The 18,702-nt window shown below is 36.2% G+C and overlaps 1 protein-coding gene across 1 annotated transcript in view; it reads left to right on the top strand.

Annotated features, from left to right (window-relative positions):
* Nucleotides 1-16,887, top strand: part of Scn7a (sodium voltage-gated channel alpha subunit 7) — a 94,898-nt gene extending 78,011 nt beyond the window's left edge. Inside the window, exons 17-25 of the mRNA XM_021156416.2 lie at nucleotides 1,005-1,159; nucleotides 3,961-4,134; nucleotides 5,856-5,963; nucleotides 7,573-7,851; nucleotides 8,545-8,598; nucleotides 9,006-9,143; nucleotides 10,857-10,961; nucleotides 11,474-11,744; nucleotides 15,193-16,887. Coding sequence (XP_021012075.1) covers nucleotides 1,005-1,159; nucleotides 3,961-4,134; nucleotides 5,856-5,963; nucleotides 7,573-7,851; nucleotides 8,545-8,598; nucleotides 9,006-9,143; nucleotides 10,857-10,961; nucleotides 11,474-11,744; nucleotides 15,193-16,256 — 2,348 coding nt within the window. The 3' untranslated portion in view covers nucleotides 16,257-16,887. The remainder of the gene's footprint in view (nucleotides 1-1,004; nucleotides 1,160-3,960; nucleotides 4,135-5,855; nucleotides 5,964-7,572; nucleotides 7,852-8,544; nucleotides 8,599-9,005; nucleotides 9,144-10,856; nucleotides 10,962-11,473; nucleotides 11,745-15,192) is intronic.
* The last annotated feature ends 1,815 nt before the right edge of the window (nucleotides 16,888-18,702 follow it).

Genomic DNA, 18,702 nt, shown 5'->3' with positions numbered 1-18,702 from the left:
CAAAAAGTGGGAGTGGGTGAGTAGGGGAGTGGGGGGGAGGGTATGGGGGACTTTTGGGATAGCATTGGAAATGTAAATGAGGAAAATACCTAATTAAAAAAAATAAAGAAACAACAAGATAACTTATAAAAAGAAAAAAAAATGAAATTGCCTACTGTGACATCCTACCTAAAATTTCAAGGGGACTTCTCTCTCTATCATCTCACACAGCAGCCACTATACCTCTAATTGCTTTGATTTCTCTCTCTCTCTCTCCTCATCTAACACATTGTGTAATTTACTTGTGTTTAAAGCTTATTAAATTCAGTTTTCAAAGTTAAAAAAAAAAAGAAAGAAAGACATCCCTGCATGAACTTCTCAAGAAGCCATATGTGCAAGTGTACTACCAGACACACTCACACACACAGAGAGAGACAGAGACAGAGACACAGAGAGAGTCTGAGAGAGACAAAGAAAGAGATGTATGTATGCAGACACACACAAATTTTTCAACAACTTAAGTTCAAGGGCATTGATCAACTAAGACAATGGTAGAAATATATTCAAGTTTTAGTAAAGAAGCATATTCTGGCACTAAAATTAATTTTTTAACTTTATCTTACACTCAAATCCAGTTTTTCACACACCCCAGTAATCATTTACTTACTGAGCTATAGATTTGTTTGTGCTAACTCTGACAAGAAGGCAGGCTTTGTACAGCTGCATGTACTGAACCCATGGAGTACTTGGATTCCTGAGTACCTCTGTAAATTTTCTCTCTCAGGTTCTCCATTTCTATGCTGTTTAAGAATCAATTTCAGGGAAAATGTATTGACTTACTATTATATATATATATATCAATATGAGTAATTGTGTCTTAAATGATTGTACCAAGTATTCAAAACATGATTGACAAGCTATCTCACATGTGTGCACATTTTAGGGTAACATTGGTGGACTGATTTCCTTCATGATCCTTTGTAAGTTCCCTAAATGATTGCTTCTAACAGTTCCATTCTTGGCAGGTTATGAACGCAAATCTTCAACTGGTCAAGTCAGTAGAGAATCTAGGAATGGAAAGATTTGGAAGAACATCAGGAAAACTTGCTGCAAGATAGTAGAGAACAGCTGGTTTGAGTGTTTCATTGGCCTGGTCACTCTGCTCTGCACAGGCACTCTGGTGAGCTCTCAGCCTCAGGAAATGTCATGTGAAAATATGCTCTACGACTAACAATTCAGATTGTCACTATGCCAAATGACTTTATTCAGGATACTTAATATAACACCAGAGTTCATTTTCTGCACTCCGTTAGCATTACAAAATACATCATACCTTATTACAAACATTGTTTGTAGATGATTAGATAGTAAATGTAATATCAATGTGATTTTAAGTTATTTTAATTTTTATCAACGGTGTGTTTATGGTAAACTTTATATTTATAATATATACAAATGTTTAATATGAGTATTTAAGTAACAAAATTAAATAAACAATGATTTCAAAATGTACATTTTGTAATTGGAAAGGAAAGTGAAAATATATACTTGGTTCTACTGATTTTATTAAAGTTTTACTCATTAATAAATTCCACAGTTTAACACCCCCAAATTGGTATAGTGTGCTTTTCTAAAATTGTGGTAAAAGCCACTAAAAATTGGTGTCTGAGAAGAAACAAATGAACGAGTCCAGGTAGCTAGCTATGACTTGGTTGCTAAAAGCATCAGAAGTCTACAACCATATTCTGACTACACACAATAAGTTTCTCCGTGGGTAGCCATCAATTTGTGGATTTCTTCTTCACTTTATACATTTGTTTGATCTTCATACATTTTTTTCAATAGGATATGCATGCGTGTTTCCTCCCCATTCCTTTTGTTGTATAGCATATCACTTTACAGTGATGACTTAAGTGGCAGTCATCCCTGTTTGCTGGTAAACACTTTCTTTTTTAAGAAAATAATTTCTTGGTACAAGCACTCAAAAAGTCAGTCAAATGACATCTCAGTTTATATGGAGCACCTACTATGACATCCAGTGTTCTATTCTGTCCAGGAACAAACACTTCCAAAGTCACTTATCTTATAGGTAGGGAACAGAAGGCTTGGACACCCCCATGCCCCCAGGAGGATGGCCAGGTGCTCCTTGCAGTTTCTTTCTCCATCACAAATTCCTTTTGAAGATATCATGCTATCTTCCTGTTGCTCAAATGGACAGGCTACAAAGAGTGTAGCTAAAATTTCAGATAACCCTTCTTTCACTAGATCCAACTGAAAAGAAATACGTAATTCAAGTCACCTTATAAATAGGTTAGACCAGTATTGTCAAGCGTGGAATTTTGCCTTTGGGCCTGAAGTGCTCCAGAGAGCATTGTCTTTTCTTAGTAGCAGAAAGTTAATTTTCCCCTATAGCATCTTGTGAACTTTCCATTCCACTCCTTGTTTATGTATAATGTTCAATTCACAGGACATCAAAATGTAACAGGTTAAGTTGGTGTGCAGCTTTGTATCACTGGAAAGTATCTTCGCAGCAGTGTATCTGTCCTCTTTCTCAGCCTTGTGCTGTTTCTTTGATTCAATGGCCATCTGAATAATGGCCCCTAATTGTGTCCATATCTATCCTCACTTAAATGACAAAAGATCCCTGGCAATGTGACTAAATTCAAGATCTTGAAGAGAGCAGGTGATCCTTGGTTCTCCATACAAATCAGAATTAAGCACAGTGATCCTTATGGACACAAGATGCAAGCATCAGGGCCAAAGCACTATTAAAATGAGGATGAAAGTAGACATTGGCATAGTATGCCTTCAAAATGAAAGAAGATGTCACAAGACCGGATAAAAACAAAGAAAATTCACTCTCCAGATACTGATTTTCACATAAAGAAATTAATTATAGGTACATATTTCAAGACTTATAAGAACATAAATTTATTACGTCTCAGACAGCAAATTTCAGTGATCTTTACAGCAACTATGAACATACTAAATATTCCCTTATGATTCATTCCTATACTATTCTCCCAATTCTTACAATATCCTACATATGGCCCATGCTTTCAGAACATAACAGTTCCCTTCCTTAGTAATACCCTAGCCACTTGATAAAGGCTTTTGTTTGTACTGAAGGGGTCCAGAAAGTAGGTAAAAAAATACCTTAGTTATTGAAAATTTGTCATGGTCCTCAGGCAGAAACAGACTTTGTGGATATTACAAAAATACTCCAGAGTCCCAAAATAACCCGCAGTCCCATCTTGAGTGGGAAAAGTGATTGTCTATCATATGTTTATGTCTGATGGCCACTGACTGAGACATGTCCTTGTAACAGTGAAAATACTGTCTCTCAATTGAGAGGGTTCCTGTTGGGCCAAGTTGTCATCTAGGTAGTTTCAGTCATGTTATCTAGCAACATTCGTTGTTTCTGTGGAGTTACATTTGATGAGTGTTGAGAGTTTCTGATGACAATTGTAGAATCAACTACACAACTTAATATGTACTTTAAAAGTAGATGTCATGATAGATTGGGTGCAATTCATTGCAATTATTTCATTTCCTGATTCTTTGGGCTTCGTTTGTTATAGTCTTACTGGTGGAATAATGGTGGATTTTTATTTTGTGGCTTTGCCAAAATGTGTGTGCCTGATTTTACTGATCTTAGAAGCTAAGCAGATTTCAGTCCAGGTTAGTACTAAGATGGAAAGCACTTTGTCTGTTGGGTACTAGGTATAAAAATTTATGCATAAAATCACCCTGCTACAACTCATTTTTTCTAGATATCTTAGTTCCATTTTTCAAAGTATGTTTACACACAATCTGCTATTACCTATACATAGGGATTTGTCCTTCTATGAAAGGGACACTATGAAATGCCCTTCTTTATTTTCATTTTTATGTCTCATCAGATTTGAAGTTGAATTTAATCCCATATAATCAGAGTTTCTAGAATATTTTGCATACTGCCATGTAAATTTTTAATTACAGGCTCTTGAAGACATATATATTGATCAGAGAAAAACCATTAAAATCTTACTGGAATATGCGGACATGATATTTGCATACATCTTCATTCTGGAGATGCTTCTCAAGTGGGTGGCTTATGGCTTTAAAGCCTTTTTCTCCAACAACTGGTACAAACTGGACTTCATGGTCGTTATTGTACGTATTTTTTTCTCTTTTTTTTCACTTTCCTTCATATTTATTTATTTATTTATTTACATACTCATTTATTTAGTCTTTAATCCTTTTTTACAGTCCAGACTTTATTCCCCCTCCCGATCCACCCTCTGTCTGTTCCACATCCCACAACTCTTCCCACTCCCATCACCAAGAGGATGTCCCCACTCCCACCCTACCAGACCTCCCCACTGCCTGGGGCCCCAAGTCTCTCATGGGGTGGGTACATCTTCTCTGACTGAGTTCAGACCTGGCAGTTCTCTGCTGTATATGTGTTGGGAGCCTCATATAAGCTGGTGTATTCTGCCTGGTTGGTGGCTCAGTGTCTGAGAGAGATCTTGGGGGTTCAGATTAGTTGAGACTGCTGGTCTTCCTATAGGGTTGCCCTCCTTCTCAGCTTCTTCCAGCATTTCATATTTCAACCACATTTGCATATCGCACCTATTTTAAGCACTATTCTCCTCTGTTCAATCTCACCCTTTGAACTTATTGCCTCTTCTTCCCTCCATACAACCTTCACATAAACATCTCATTTTCTACATTTCCACATCTGTAATATTTAATGTCTATTCATGCCCTGTCAATGCACAACTTGACACATACAATATTACAATACTAGGTTATTACAATAATTCACACATAGAGTTACTGATAACACAAGTGTTTATTAACAAGATCTTGAAGAATCACTAAAAAAATCTTTAAATTCTATTGACATTTAAATAATGTATCCACAATTTGAATATTTATTGTCACCAGAACCATCCTCAAAGTATCAGTATTCTCTTGTGGATCATTGGGTAGAAGTCAAGCTAACATTCCGGCTTCTGTTATTTTCTGCACAGAAACCAAGATGAAAAACTCAAAAGTGGAAGTCAATAAATGCACTTCTCTTAGTGGAACCCTATAACAGTCTATCCTCCTCAGAGCAAAAGCCAACTTTTTATAATTAAAAGTCTCTTAAGATAGGGTGGTGGAAGTGCAAGCCTTTAGTCCCAGCTCCCAGTAGGTGGATGGAGGCAGATGAATCTCTGTGCGTTTGAGACCAACATAATGTGATAAGATTGCCTGCTACTATACTTCCCACCCACCCCCATTCACAGTAGATGATCTCCCAGCAATGGCTTTTGAAGCGCTTCTTCAAATTAGTCAATATGACTTCCATTTTATTGCCTCAAAATTCATTCTTTCACCTCGGATTTTGCAAGTGTTTATGTTATAGCTTTAATGAAGCCTTTGAAGTTCCATTGTCCTGTGCTTCCTAATAAAATCTACAACCACCCCCGTATTTTCTTGTCATCTTCCTTCACTTCCATAGTGCCTATGAATATTATGTAATTTACTCATTTGTCAGGTTATACTTTGTCTTCCCACACATAAAGATAAATTTTATTAGGGCAAAGATTTTCTGAATATTATTCTCCCTCCTTTATCCACTATGCCTTCTAGGCATATCATATAGCTGATAATGGCTACCCAATGAATAGATGATTGTCTATGCTATGAACAACTATGGAGGCTTTTCTTCTCATAATTAATGACTTTCAATAGGTGACCTCTGCCTTCTAAGTTAATTTTTATGATTAGATCGACTCCATAAGAGACCCCCAAGGACACTGCAGCTCTACTCAAAGCTCTTTGCATCTCTATCCCCATATGCTTATGTTGCGATCATATTAACTCTTCTTTTTACATATGTGCAGGTGTTTTGTCTTAGCTTAATAGGCAAAACTCGAGAAGATCTGAACCCTCTTACATCAATAAAGTTCCTTCGAGCACTAAGAGTTCTGTCTCAGTTTGAAAGAATGAAGGTAAGACATATTTAAAACTCAGCTGTGAGGTTTCCTTTAGAACCACTAGATTTCCATCAATTAGCAAGCTTGATTCTTGGTGTAAATGGTTACTTTTAAACAAACAAATAGCATTATCTTCTAGTGCATTACAAATAGAGAAGCTCTGCTAACCACACTTTTAGTGATTTTTGGAACCTATGGCTCACAAGACATGAAAACTAATGAAATAAGTAAAGACAAGTAAAGAATGAGAAATTAAGTACAGTTTCAGAGACAATATTTTTCTAACCCTCATATTTATGTATATATTTGTATATTAAAATTATATTGTATTTTATATATGATATACAATACAAATGTATACATATATATGGGGTAATATCAGGAAACACTCTAGTTTATTAACTATTTTAGTATTTCAATTAACTGTAAATTAATTTTATAAATGTATTTTGATCATATTTACCCAAAAATTCCCTTTAACGTCTCCCAGATCAACCCCCACCTCCCTGTATCTCACACCAATATCATGTCTTCTTCCCCTCTTTTATTTTATTCTCATTTTATAGTTTGTACTGACCATATGCTTCTGGGAGTGAGAAATCTACTGGAATATAGTTGACCCATATGGAGCCAAACCCTCAAAGAAAACTGACTCTCACTCCACAGAAGTCATTACTATCCCTGGATCTTCAGCTAGGAATAGGGTTTCAGGAACTCATTTCTACTCCATGTCTACAGTGTTGACTTGTTTAATCCGTGTAGGTGCTGTCAGTTCATGAATGCAGGGCTCTGTCATGTCTAAAATACAATGTTTAAACCTGGTCATTCCTGGTGCTTCCTAGGAGGAAACAAAATAAAAATATAAATTCCTAGTGAGAGCAAAACAGACCTCTACAGTTTGAAGAAATTCTGTTGGGTATAGCAAGCCGTTCAATTTTGAGGCAAAAGTTTCAGTGCAGTAAGAAGAACGAAGTTCTAATTAAGATGTTGAAGGGAGATAAGAAAAGGAAGACAGCGACTGCAGACTGTGGCTGGTGCTCACATCCTTTCTCCAACCTCTCACCCCACCTGGCTCATTAGTAGTGTAGCTCAGTGAGGAGAGGAGAGTCTGAGTTAGAGCTGACATGTTTCCTGAGCCAATCTATTGCTTTGACTGACATTGTTAACACATTCACCATTGCTTCATATTTCCTGTTTCTTTCCTTTATTGTCTCCTTCGCAAGGCCATCCTTCCAAAACGCATAACCCTCAAGTCACTTCTCATCCTGTTCTCTATCACTTTTATATATTTATACACAATCTAATTCATGAACTGAGTTTAAGTTATCTTAGCCAATCTAAGATAGAATTAACTGAAACAAATATTCTATTGTAGTACTTAAACTAATTGGTTCTCTTGACTATTAATGATGTGCCAAATTTTTGAAGGAATATTGACTTATAATTTTTATTAAAAGTGAGTGACTGTTGAGTTAGTTCTACTACTTGCATATTAAGTATTCAAACTCTAGATATACATTATAAATGACTCAATATGTTACTATATCAATTAGTACTTTAAATCTGATCAGAAATTAAAATGGTTTTCTTTCCTACCTAAAATGCTCATTTTCTTATACTTCAGGTGGTCCTGAGAGCTTTGATAAAAACAACCTTACCCACTGTGAGCGTGTTTCTAGTCTGCCTAATGATCTGGCTGCTTTTCAGTGTTATTGGAGTGCAGTTATTTGCTGGCAAGTTCTATGAATGCATTGACCCAACAAAGGGGGAAAGATTCCCTGTATTTGAAGTTATGAATAAGAGTCAGTGTGAAAAACTGTTATTTAATGAATCAATGCCGTGGGAGAATGCAAAACTGAACTTTGATAATGTTGGAAATGGTTTTCTTTCTTTACTCCAAGTGGTGAGTATACTTTTTCACCTATTTGAAATCAAATTCATGTTCAAGTTAGAGTCCAAGTTTGCATCTAGAACAGACTATGTGGATAATGAACAGATTATAAAATGGCTATGCGATTATTAACTGATAGATAACAATTATGAGATGCATGCTGTTCTAGGCTTCTTCCAAGATCCAGTAAGGTAGAGTCTCTTGTGGGAGAAGCAAGTGGGGTGACAGTGCAGACACAGGAGAGGAAATGCCTGGACTTGATGATTTCTACCTTTGCTCATTGGTAACAGGCTCACAGCCCTTCAGTCTGGCTTGAATGGCTATTGTCTTTACAGCACTTAAAAAGTTGAGTGATGGTTACTCAATAGTCCAATATCCAGCAAATATGTTGGGTCCACCATTCAAATCATATGAATAAGACCACAAGTACAACTTTGAGGCTTATTAACATGTAGTTAGAATTTTAATATCAGTGTCCTTTGTCTATTGAAACCATATCAATTATTTTATGAATTTGAAATGAATTAGGTAAAAATAACTATCTGACAATAAATGTTTTAAATATTTTAGTTGCACAGTATATTGAAGTGTGGCCAACCCCACCATTCAGTGTTCTAGAATACTAAACAAAACTGAATTAAGGTTTGCTTTTTATTCACTATAAAAGGTTTCCTATAAGATTCACATATATTTTACTTTAAACAGGCAACATTTAATGGATGGATCAGTATTATGAATTCAGCAATTGATTCTGCTGGTGTAAGTATCTGACATTCACAATGTTATTGTCAAGGTGCTAATTTAAACATGGGTCACAATAGTAATTTATGTAGATTAAATCACTTATTTTTTACCTTATGTGAAAAAATAAGTGATTTAATCTACATAAAATAACTTATTTTTCACATCAGCATTGAACTCCCTTCCAATAATGTATGCAAAAGTTGAGGCCTAGTTATCCTGCATGAAGGATTATCGTCTTTTTAAACCCTAACTAAACCAAATAAACACATTTACAGTTCCAAATGAGTAGAGCTAGGATAGCCTCCCACCAAGATGCTAGAAAAGGATTTACTTTATCTATCAGGGCCTCATTTGTCTCCTAAGTCCTGTATTTTAAAAAGTTACTATCCATATTTTACTAATTTTTTCGCATTTAATTTTAGGTAAACATGCAGCCTAGCTTTGAGTACAACCTCTACATGTACAGTTACTTTATCATCTTTGTTATCTTTGGATTATTTCTTCCTCTCTGTATGCTGATTGGTGTTATTATTCGCAATTTCAACAAGCAGAAAATTAAGATAAGTATAAATATTCTTTCTACATGTTTAAAAATCTGACTTTACAAAAATATTGTTAGGATTGTCTTCTTGGTGTAATGTCAGTTCTACATGGTACAAATGTAATATAACAATAACTAATGTTTGTGTACAATGCAAATATTACAAAAAATGCTCAACCTTTTTGTATCTTCAATATTTAAAGAATATTCAGAGAAGAAGTAAAGTTAAAATATTCCTGTTTGTTTCTAAGTAATAGTGTAATGAAATCCAAATAACAAATTTTTACTGTATATGTTTAGAAAAAAATTACTTACTAAATAAGGTCTCGCTACTCTTTGAAGTAGGCACATGATAAATTTAAGGCATTGCTAAAGTATAAATACAGTCATTTTTACAGTTAGGCACAGGACCTAAATGGTGACATATAGAAATTAAATATATTTTAAATTTGATATTTTGCAGACAAATCCTTCCAGATATACATAAAATTATTGAGTTCTAATTGTCTCAGAATGACTCAATTTTAAGTTACTTCTACCCACAGGCATCATCAGCCCTACTCACAGTGTGTGTGTGTGTGTGTGTGTGTGTGTGTGTGTGTGTTCGTATATGTGTTTAGGTGCAAGATGTATGTGCACATAAGTGGATATTCATATATAAACTAAAGGTCAACTTAAGGTTTCATTCCAGAGGGGTGAAATCTACTCTTTCTTTTGTTTGCTTGCTTGAAAAATCTTCTCTCAGTAGCCCTTGACCAGAGCTCCTTAAACCCTCTAGCCTAGCTAGCCAGTGCACCACAGCGATCTTTCTGTCTCTGCCTCAACAGCCTCAGAATCACCTGTGAGGTCATCATGCAGGACCTTTACCTGCGTTCTGAAGATCAAATTCAGGTCCACTTGCTTGCAAGTCAAGCACATTGCCATCAGACATCGCCCTAGCCCCAGAAAAGTTCTGCACTTAAATGTATTCTAAGCCTTCAGAGTCATAAGCATGGGTACAGTCTAAGTTAGAGAGCATCTTTTTAAGTAAATAAAGTCATACCTCATAAACCCAAGCCATGTGAGTGTTCAACAATGCAGTCTTCTGCTCCAGGGATGCAGAAATATAGGGGACTGTGTATGATTTAATTTGATGCTGTAGCAACCTAGGATCATTAGCTCCATGATGGCAGCACATGTCATTTCTAGCCCAGATTATGATTGAAGCATAAACAATTACTTTTTCCCAAATTAAAGACACTCTTTACTTTAGATGTTCAGTATGAGATGCCCAAATTAGCACTAGAAACACAAAATAAGTCAGCTCTAGAAAGTACTGTTCAATAAATTCTATACACTTCCAGAATTATTTTTAAAAATGTTTTGATTACATTTGTAAAATTTGGCCATATTTTGAAATTATAGAAATGCAAAACTATTCACTTCTAATTTTAATTATTTCTGCTTGGCAATAGACACAAACCATATCTATTAAAGTCAATTTGTCACGGCAGGCCTCTCGTGTCTTCCACTGTGTCTCCTTATCTATCTAACTGAAAAGACAAACATGCAATAAAGATAGTTGACTATCATATACTCTGTGTATTTTATATGGATTTTTATATTGAAATACCAAAACTTGATTGTGAAAAGAATGAAGTCTAGTTTTCTAAAGTGCACATCAATAAAGGGGAGAATTTGGGTGAAATGCAATTTTTATATCTTTTTTATTTGTTTATTTTTTTTTTTTTACCAGGGAGGATCAAACATCTTTATAACAGTAAAACAGAAAAAACAGTACCGGGCCCTGAAGAAGCTCTTGTATGCAGACTCCCAGAAACCAGCACCCCGCCCCAGAGTAAGAAAATATTATTTTGAATCTTAAAAAAAATATTCATTTTGTTCCGGCTAGGAATATAGCTTAGTGGCAGAATGCTTGCCTAACAAATCCAAGGTCCTAGGTTCAATCCCTAGCACCTGAATTAAATAAATACCTTTGAAAAAGTAAGTATAAAGTGTCTACTTATTATATCTTATAAGTACCATAAATGATTATCTATTATTATTTTTAAAATGTTAGCTGTAGTGGAAAGTGCCTGCAATCCCAGAACTTGGGAAGTAGAGGCAGTAGTATCAGGAGATTATGGCTGGTCTTCTGTGTGTGTGTGTGTGTGTGTGTGTGTGTGTGTGTGTGTGTGTGTGTGTGTAAAACAACTGTTTCTTGACAACAATTATAAAATACAATTTTTGACAAAGGATTCAAGTGCTGTTTTTGTGTTATTTAGGGAGGGGAACTGTAGAATCCAGAAATTATGCATAGAAGTATGTAAGTATCTTGTTAATAAACATTGCCCTTTTCTTCACCTACAGAACAAATGCCAAGGCTTCCTTTTTGACCTAGTAACACATCGTGTCTTTAATGTTATCATCATACTTCTTATCTGTTTCCAAGCAACAACCATTATGATACAAAATGATGAGCAGAGTCCACAAATGGAAACTGCCATCTTCTGGATGAACTCCATTTTTGTCATGCTGTTCACTCTGGAATGCATACTGAAGCTCACTGCCTTCCGGTGCCACTACTTCACCAGTGCTTGGAATGTTCATGACTTTATGGTGGTCATTTTCTCCATTACAGGTAAGGTTGGCTCTTGTCACTTTTCCTTTAGAATATTACTTCAGTCTATCACAATATGTACTGAGATGGTGACCTTGAAGAAGCAATGATGAGACCATTTTCTTTCCCAAAAGATAGATCACTATCGTGTGTGTGTGTACAATTATTTTTTTTTAGATAATACAGCATATTATATATTATATGTGTTTGGAAACATAAGTGTTACCACAAACTTGTTACATGCTTGGTTATCTCTAATCTATAACATTGTCAGCTACCATGAGAAGGAGCACCATGTATTAAAATGCATGGCTTCTAAAGCTCACTAAGATTCCTTTTAAGTATTTTCAAATGTTCTCAACCTTCTCAGCATTAAAATTTTAGTACTTAAATGACTTTGTTCCTAGTCTGTGAATTTGTCTGTGGTTTTCTCTTACCTGAGTAACTTTACATTTGTTGACAAATACATTTCATTATCCTCTTGCTAAATAGATAGAACTCTGCATGTTAAGGTTAGGAAGAATTTCTGCATACATATCATTTACAGACTATCAGGGCATACATACACAGAGCAGAACATTCACATATGTGTTGAAGCACAGAGTACCATAGCACAAGGCAAACGAAAGAGCACCTTATCAGTAACTGGGGGTCCCCAATGGAGGAGTTAGAGAAAGGACTGAAGGAGCTGAAGGGGTTTGCAAGCCCATAAGAAGAACAACAATATCAACTAACCAGACCCCCCAGAACTCCCAGGGACTAAACCACCAACCCCATGGCTCCAGCTGCATCTGTAGCAGAGGACTGCATTATCTGGCATCAGTGGGAGGGGAGTCCCTCGTCCTGTGGAGGCTCAATGATCCAATGTATGGTAATGCTAGGGTGGTGAGGCAGGAGTGGGTGGGTGGGTGAGCACCCTCATAGAAGCAGGGGAGTAGGGATGGGATGGGGGTTTGTGGAGGGGAAACTGGGAAAGGGGATAACATTTGAAATGTAAATAAAGAAAATATCCAAGAAAAGAAAAGAAAAAGAAGAAGTGAATTTAAACAGAGGCCTACTGTGTAAGGGCATATCCAGGTAATAAACTTAGGGCAAAATTATATCAGGAATAGAGAAATGTCTTTAGTGTTTGCTTCTGCATAAACAGGGTGTGATCTCCATGCGAATAAGGAGCATTTAAGAATCAAAGATCTCAGCACTGCACGTAAGGCACAGAGATCATTGCAGAAAAGGGGTAGATAGGAAGGATGTAAGAGTCAGAGAACCAGGGAATTTGCTGTGAGATTTTGTCTCCTAAGAATGTCAGAAACTACACCCATGGAGTCTCACCAATGTGGCTGTATAAACCCTAGATGAATAAGGATGATAAATATGCTACAAGGGAAAGCCCAGAATATCTCTACCATACACAAACAACTACAAGAAACAAGGAATGTTATCAGTCTTTCCAAGGAAGAGCACACCAATTGGTTATCCCATGCCAAATGGTCAACCCTGAAAATGCATATATATATATGTGTGTGTGTGTGTGTGTGTGTGTGTACATATTTATATATACATATATGTGTGTGTGTGTGTGTGTGTGTAACACTACACAGAATTGGCAGGTTGTATTTGCATATTAAGGAACAATTATGTATTATGTGTTTATGCATATATATATTGTTACATATATATCTATATATATACATATATATATATAGAGAGAGAGACATATATAAATATATGTGTGTAAGCAATTAATGTAAAAAGGAGCCTTAAATTTAAAATAGAGGAAGGAAAGGTATATGGAAATGTTTATATGAAGGGAAGGGAATCTGATGGAATTATATTATAATCTCAAAAAGTAAAAAAAAAAAATTAAAAGGTTAATGATATCAATCAGAAATTTCTTAACAGAAAACATATATAAACAAACCTGTCTAAAATGAGTTCAGAAATTTCACTTTCAGTAGAAAAGTGAATTCATGTCACTGACTACTGAAAGAAAAATATAAGTTTGATAGAAAAGTATATAGAGATCAGAAGAGGCAACAGGAAAGAAACAAGTGAATTATAGACCAACAGTGACTGAGTTAGGAGTTACAGAGTGAGCACGAATAACAAAAGCAGCCACAGAGAAGGTGATTAAACCTGAACTTCCAGCCTTCTGAGGCAGTCATCTGGCAGAGGCACTGATGCAGTCAACTGAACTAAAATAATGAGTATTATTAAATTGACATGGTTAAAGTCTGACATGAGCCCTTGAATGGTTCGTTGAGGGAGAGGCTGAGGTGCACAAGGAGAACATGAACCACTTACTAAGTCTTCAGCTGAGTGTAAGAGATGAGAACAGCATGAATCACAGAGCAAGGGGATGATGAGAAAGAACTGAGTTGGACAGATAATCCACAGAGGGCCAGGAATGCATCATAGCTTTTAATAAAAAAAAATGATTGGACAAATTGTGCCTGGGAGTTTCACTGGAAAGTTACAATGATACTTATGCTGCCATTTTGCCTTAGAAATGTAGAGTGGATGAGAATATGCATTCTGCACATTAAAGTGTTACACGAAAAATAATGTCATCTGCAGAGTCGGAGTTTAGATAAGGGGTTTAATTTCCTGGCAGTGAGCATGAGGATGAATTTGTGCCTCAAGTAAGTGAGGATGCCTCTTTATTAATGGAACGCCTTGGAAGATGGGAGAGAGATGGGAGCTTGTCTAGTGTACAAGAGTCACTAGTATCCATTAGAAGGAATATACATGTGACAGAACCCCACCAAAAATGCCATCTTGGAGTGTGGGAATGTTAACAGAATTATGAGACCTGATGCTTCCTCTCAGCAAATACAAAAAAAGCCTCAGGACCCTGTCCTTTGCCACCAAAACTGACATGAAGCTATAAGGAGATGCTCACACCATCTGCTCATATTTAAAGGTCTTCGGACTCAGATACTATTTATAAAAGAAATAAATTAATTACTATCTATGAACCACTGAATGCTATACATTTTTATAGTCTTGGTTATCAATAATATCTCCTTGCCTTGCATTCTATTCATCTTTAATAACTATCATAAGTTAATGCATTATAAAGTCATTGAGAGAAATTATATTACCCATCTTTCTATATTTACATGATACATTGTGAAGGTATTGGTCAAAATTCCTTAATCCAACAATATTAGAAAAATATTGACTATTGAACTACAGTGTGGATCTGGTCATCTGTGATTTCAAACCTAACTTAAAATAATAGCCCAGAAGAATTCTATTCTAAATTTTGGTACAGATCCTGACCATTGGTACAATTAGTAGTCAACTAACCCAATGTTCAATATGCTTTTCCAGGATATAGGTTAAGTGATAGAGTAATAGTTGACTCATGAACTACAAAACTAGATCAGTTGCAAAATTAATTGTATTTTCTACATAGAGTTGCGTTTGAGTAACTTGGTTACTTCCTTGTATCTTTTCTCCCGTGAAGGGCTGCTGCTACCCTTGACAATAGGACAATACTTTGTGCCTCCTTCGCTGGTGCAGCTGATTCTTCTCTCTCGAGTCATCCACATCCTGCGTCCTGGGAAAGGACCAAACGTGTTCCATGAGCTGATGCTTCCCTTGATGCTGGCGCTCCCAGCATTGCTGAACATTAGTCTTCTCGTCTTCCTGGTCATGTTCATCTACGCCATCTTTGGAATGTACAACTTTGCCTATGTAAAGAAAGAAGCCGGGATAAATGATGTGTCCAACTTTGAGACCTTTGGAAGCAGTATGCTCTGTCTCTTCCAAGTTACAACGTTTTCTGGTTGGGACGGGATGCTGAATGCAATTTTCAACAGTCAGTGGTCTGACTGCGATCCTGATAAAATTAATCCAGGGACTCAGGTCAAGGGAGATTGTGGGAGCCCTTCTGTTGGGATTTTTTATTTTGTCAGTTACATCCTCATATCATGGTTGATCATTGTTAACATGTACATTGTGTTGATCATGGAGTTCTTAAGTATTCCTTCTCAGAAAAAAGCCAGGACCTTGAGTGAAGATGACTTTAGGAGATTCTTCCGGGTGTGGAACAGGTTTGACCCTGATAGGACCCAGTACATAGACTCTAGCAAGCTTTCCGATTTTGCAGCTGCTCTGGATCCTCCTCTTTTCATGGCAAAACCAAATAAGGGCCAGCTTGTGGCCATGGATCTCCCCATGGCTGCGGGAGACAGAATCCACTGCCTTGACATTTTACTTGCCTTTACGAAAAGAGTGATGGGAAAGGATGAGAGGGTGGAGAAAATCCTTTCAGAGATAGAATCCGGGTTCATGTTAGCGAACCCTTTCAAAATCACTTATGAGCCGATTACAACTACTTTGAAACGCAAACAAGAGGCAGTTTCAGCAACCATCATCCAGCGTGCATATAAAAGCTACCGCTTAAGGCAAAATGACAAAAATGTATCAGATACCCCTGCAATAGATGACGGCAGAGATGATCTTACTTCTAAAGGTGTTCACTCTGGCAAAATCGAGGAGAAGGCATCTATTCAGACCCAGATTTAATGACACTTCCCACTTCTACTTTCTTTACATTATTTCCCCAAGCACTAAATGTTAACTGATCTTAAGCTGGAGATCAGAGATTAGAGATAGTGATCACATCTGTGTGCCCACACATCTCCATGACAAGCTCAGTTTTAGGGTCAGTCTTCCGATGCATCAGGAAAGACAGCAGCTCAGCGTTGCTGCGGGTAGCTGAACCAGGTTACTGTTGTGGTTTTGGCTATTTAAAATGTTTCTACTTGGCTTGTCTAGTGTTGCCTCTAGTGGAAGATGTGTAGGAGGAAAGGAGAAGAAAGGGAAATAAAGGTCAGCAGATATACAGTTTTCCTTGTATATTTTATATATAATTTTAGAGGCAACGTGTTGCCACCCTTGAGGCTTAGTGGTTAATATGAGATATTTCCTTCAAGTGCAATTGTGCTTCAGAAATAAAGAAGCCCCGCATTAAATCACAAACATGCATAAACAAATGCTGGGAATGGGTGGGAGAGGAAAAATGCAGATCTTCAGAAAGTGCCTTTCAGTTCAGTCCTGGGCTAATTTACAAGATCTATTTCTTACAACTTTTAACTGAAACCTCCCCTCCCCTTTTTTTGCTTTCTTCCTGTTGCCTTTTTTGTATTTTGTTTCCTTTTTTTGTTTGTTTGTTTGGTTTTTTTGTTTTTGTTTTTTTGTTTTTTGTGTTTTTTGGTTTTTTGGTTTTTGTTTTTGTTTGCTTGCTTGCTTGGTTTTGTTGCTGTTCTTTAGTTTTGGATAGTAGATGTCGACATTGTTTCATTGCTCCTGGTTCCTCCTGGCTAGGCAAGCTCTCTGTGAGCTCCCCAACAGCTGAGATTTCCAGAGCAGGAAGCATAGAAGAAACCACACTTAATAATGAGTACATTTTCTGTATTTGATTCACATTTATATCTTTTTTAAAGTGCACATTTACTAAAAGGATACAATAAAGAAAAACATTAATGGACTAACGCTTTACCTTATTCTAAAAACTGGTGTTTTTTTCTGTTTGTTTGTTTGTTTGTTTGTTTTTTAACCACTTATCCATAGCAGGTGCATGCTATCATATAAATTAGAAGAGTCAAGGGCAACCAGCATGCGCCCTGACCCTTAATTTGGAAACTGGCCACTTGAAAGGTCTTTCCATTGCACTTTGTATTTCTTGAAAATTAAAGAACAAAGTTATCCTTCAAACAATAGAGCTTGGAAATTAACAGATGAAAGTTAAGATGGTATTTTATAACATCATTATATACACATTAGTTTTAGTGCTCACTTATCTTTTCCTTTATTTGTTTTCTATCTTGTTATACATCTAAGTACTCATGCAAATGTTTTCTATTTGAGAATCTATGAAATAACAGACATTAGTTTTAACTACTGACATTATTTTTGTTAATATCAATAGTTTTAATTTCTTCACAAAAATTGTTGACTTCCATTCATGTGTAGTTTGAGAAATGATATTTTCTTCATTTGAATAAAAAACTGTTTTCACTGTGCCTATGAAGTCCTCCAGAATTAAAAAAGAAAAAATATATATTCTACTGACTTAGATAAGAAGCGTTAAATAGGTTTTATGAAACTCAATGCCATTATATCCTAGAGATTGTATTTTGTAATGAACGCATGGACTTGAGCCTTAATTCTTGTAATCTACTTCCAATCCTCAGAACTCTATGACCTTACCAACTTGCCGTGGATGATCACCTAGGTAAATGTAATTTCAGAATCTGGTGGGTTTTCTGGATTTTGCTTGTTTGTTTGTTAGTTTGGTTTGTTGGTTGGTTGGTTTTTATTAAAGTATTTCCCTTTCACTGTTCACTCTCTGTCATGTGATGGAGACTAGAGAAGCATGGGAGGTTTAACTGGTGACATGATGACAGCTTCTGTGTTACCTCAACGTCTCAGTTTTCCAACTTCTGGGAATGCCTTAATGAGGAAAGTGCTACAGGTAGTAAGACTGAATCATAACTTGCTTCCATAAGTCCCATTAAAACAACACACTGAGTTTGTAAAGTATTTTGCTGTTACCTATAAAGAATGACAAGCAATAGCCATCCAAAAAGTAGAATGTTTCATTTCTGAATGACTGTTGCAGAATATCCTCCTTCTGAGATCCCATAGAAAACAATAAATATAACCTTTTAAGCACACTTGGCTCTGTTTGTTTTTATACTGTTATTTTGTAAACCATGTTGGCAAATATGATTAGGAAATTTTAAATAATATTTACACAGTAATTTATTCATGTGTTCATCATAACCCAAGAATGAAAATTCCTAGGTTGCCTGTGAATCTCTGATGCTTACATATCAGCAGATGATCAGCTATCAAATCCTTGAAAGAATAAGTTAGGATGTTAATAACACTCATGTTGAATTTGAGATTCATTTGAGTATTAGCATAGCTGCCATATTTAGTCTTCTGTTCCACTAACAAAGCATGG

This window comes from Mus caroli, chromosome 2 (genome assembly GCF_900094665.2).
Source record: "Mus caroli chromosome 2, CAROLI_EIJ_v1.1, whole genome shotgun sequence".
Taxonomy (NCBI): domain Eukaryota; kingdom Metazoa; phylum Chordata; class Mammalia; order Rodentia; family Muridae; genus Mus; species Mus caroli.
The sequence above is the reverse complement of the archived record's forward strand: the minus strand, read 5'-3'. Positions and strand labels throughout refer to the sequence as shown.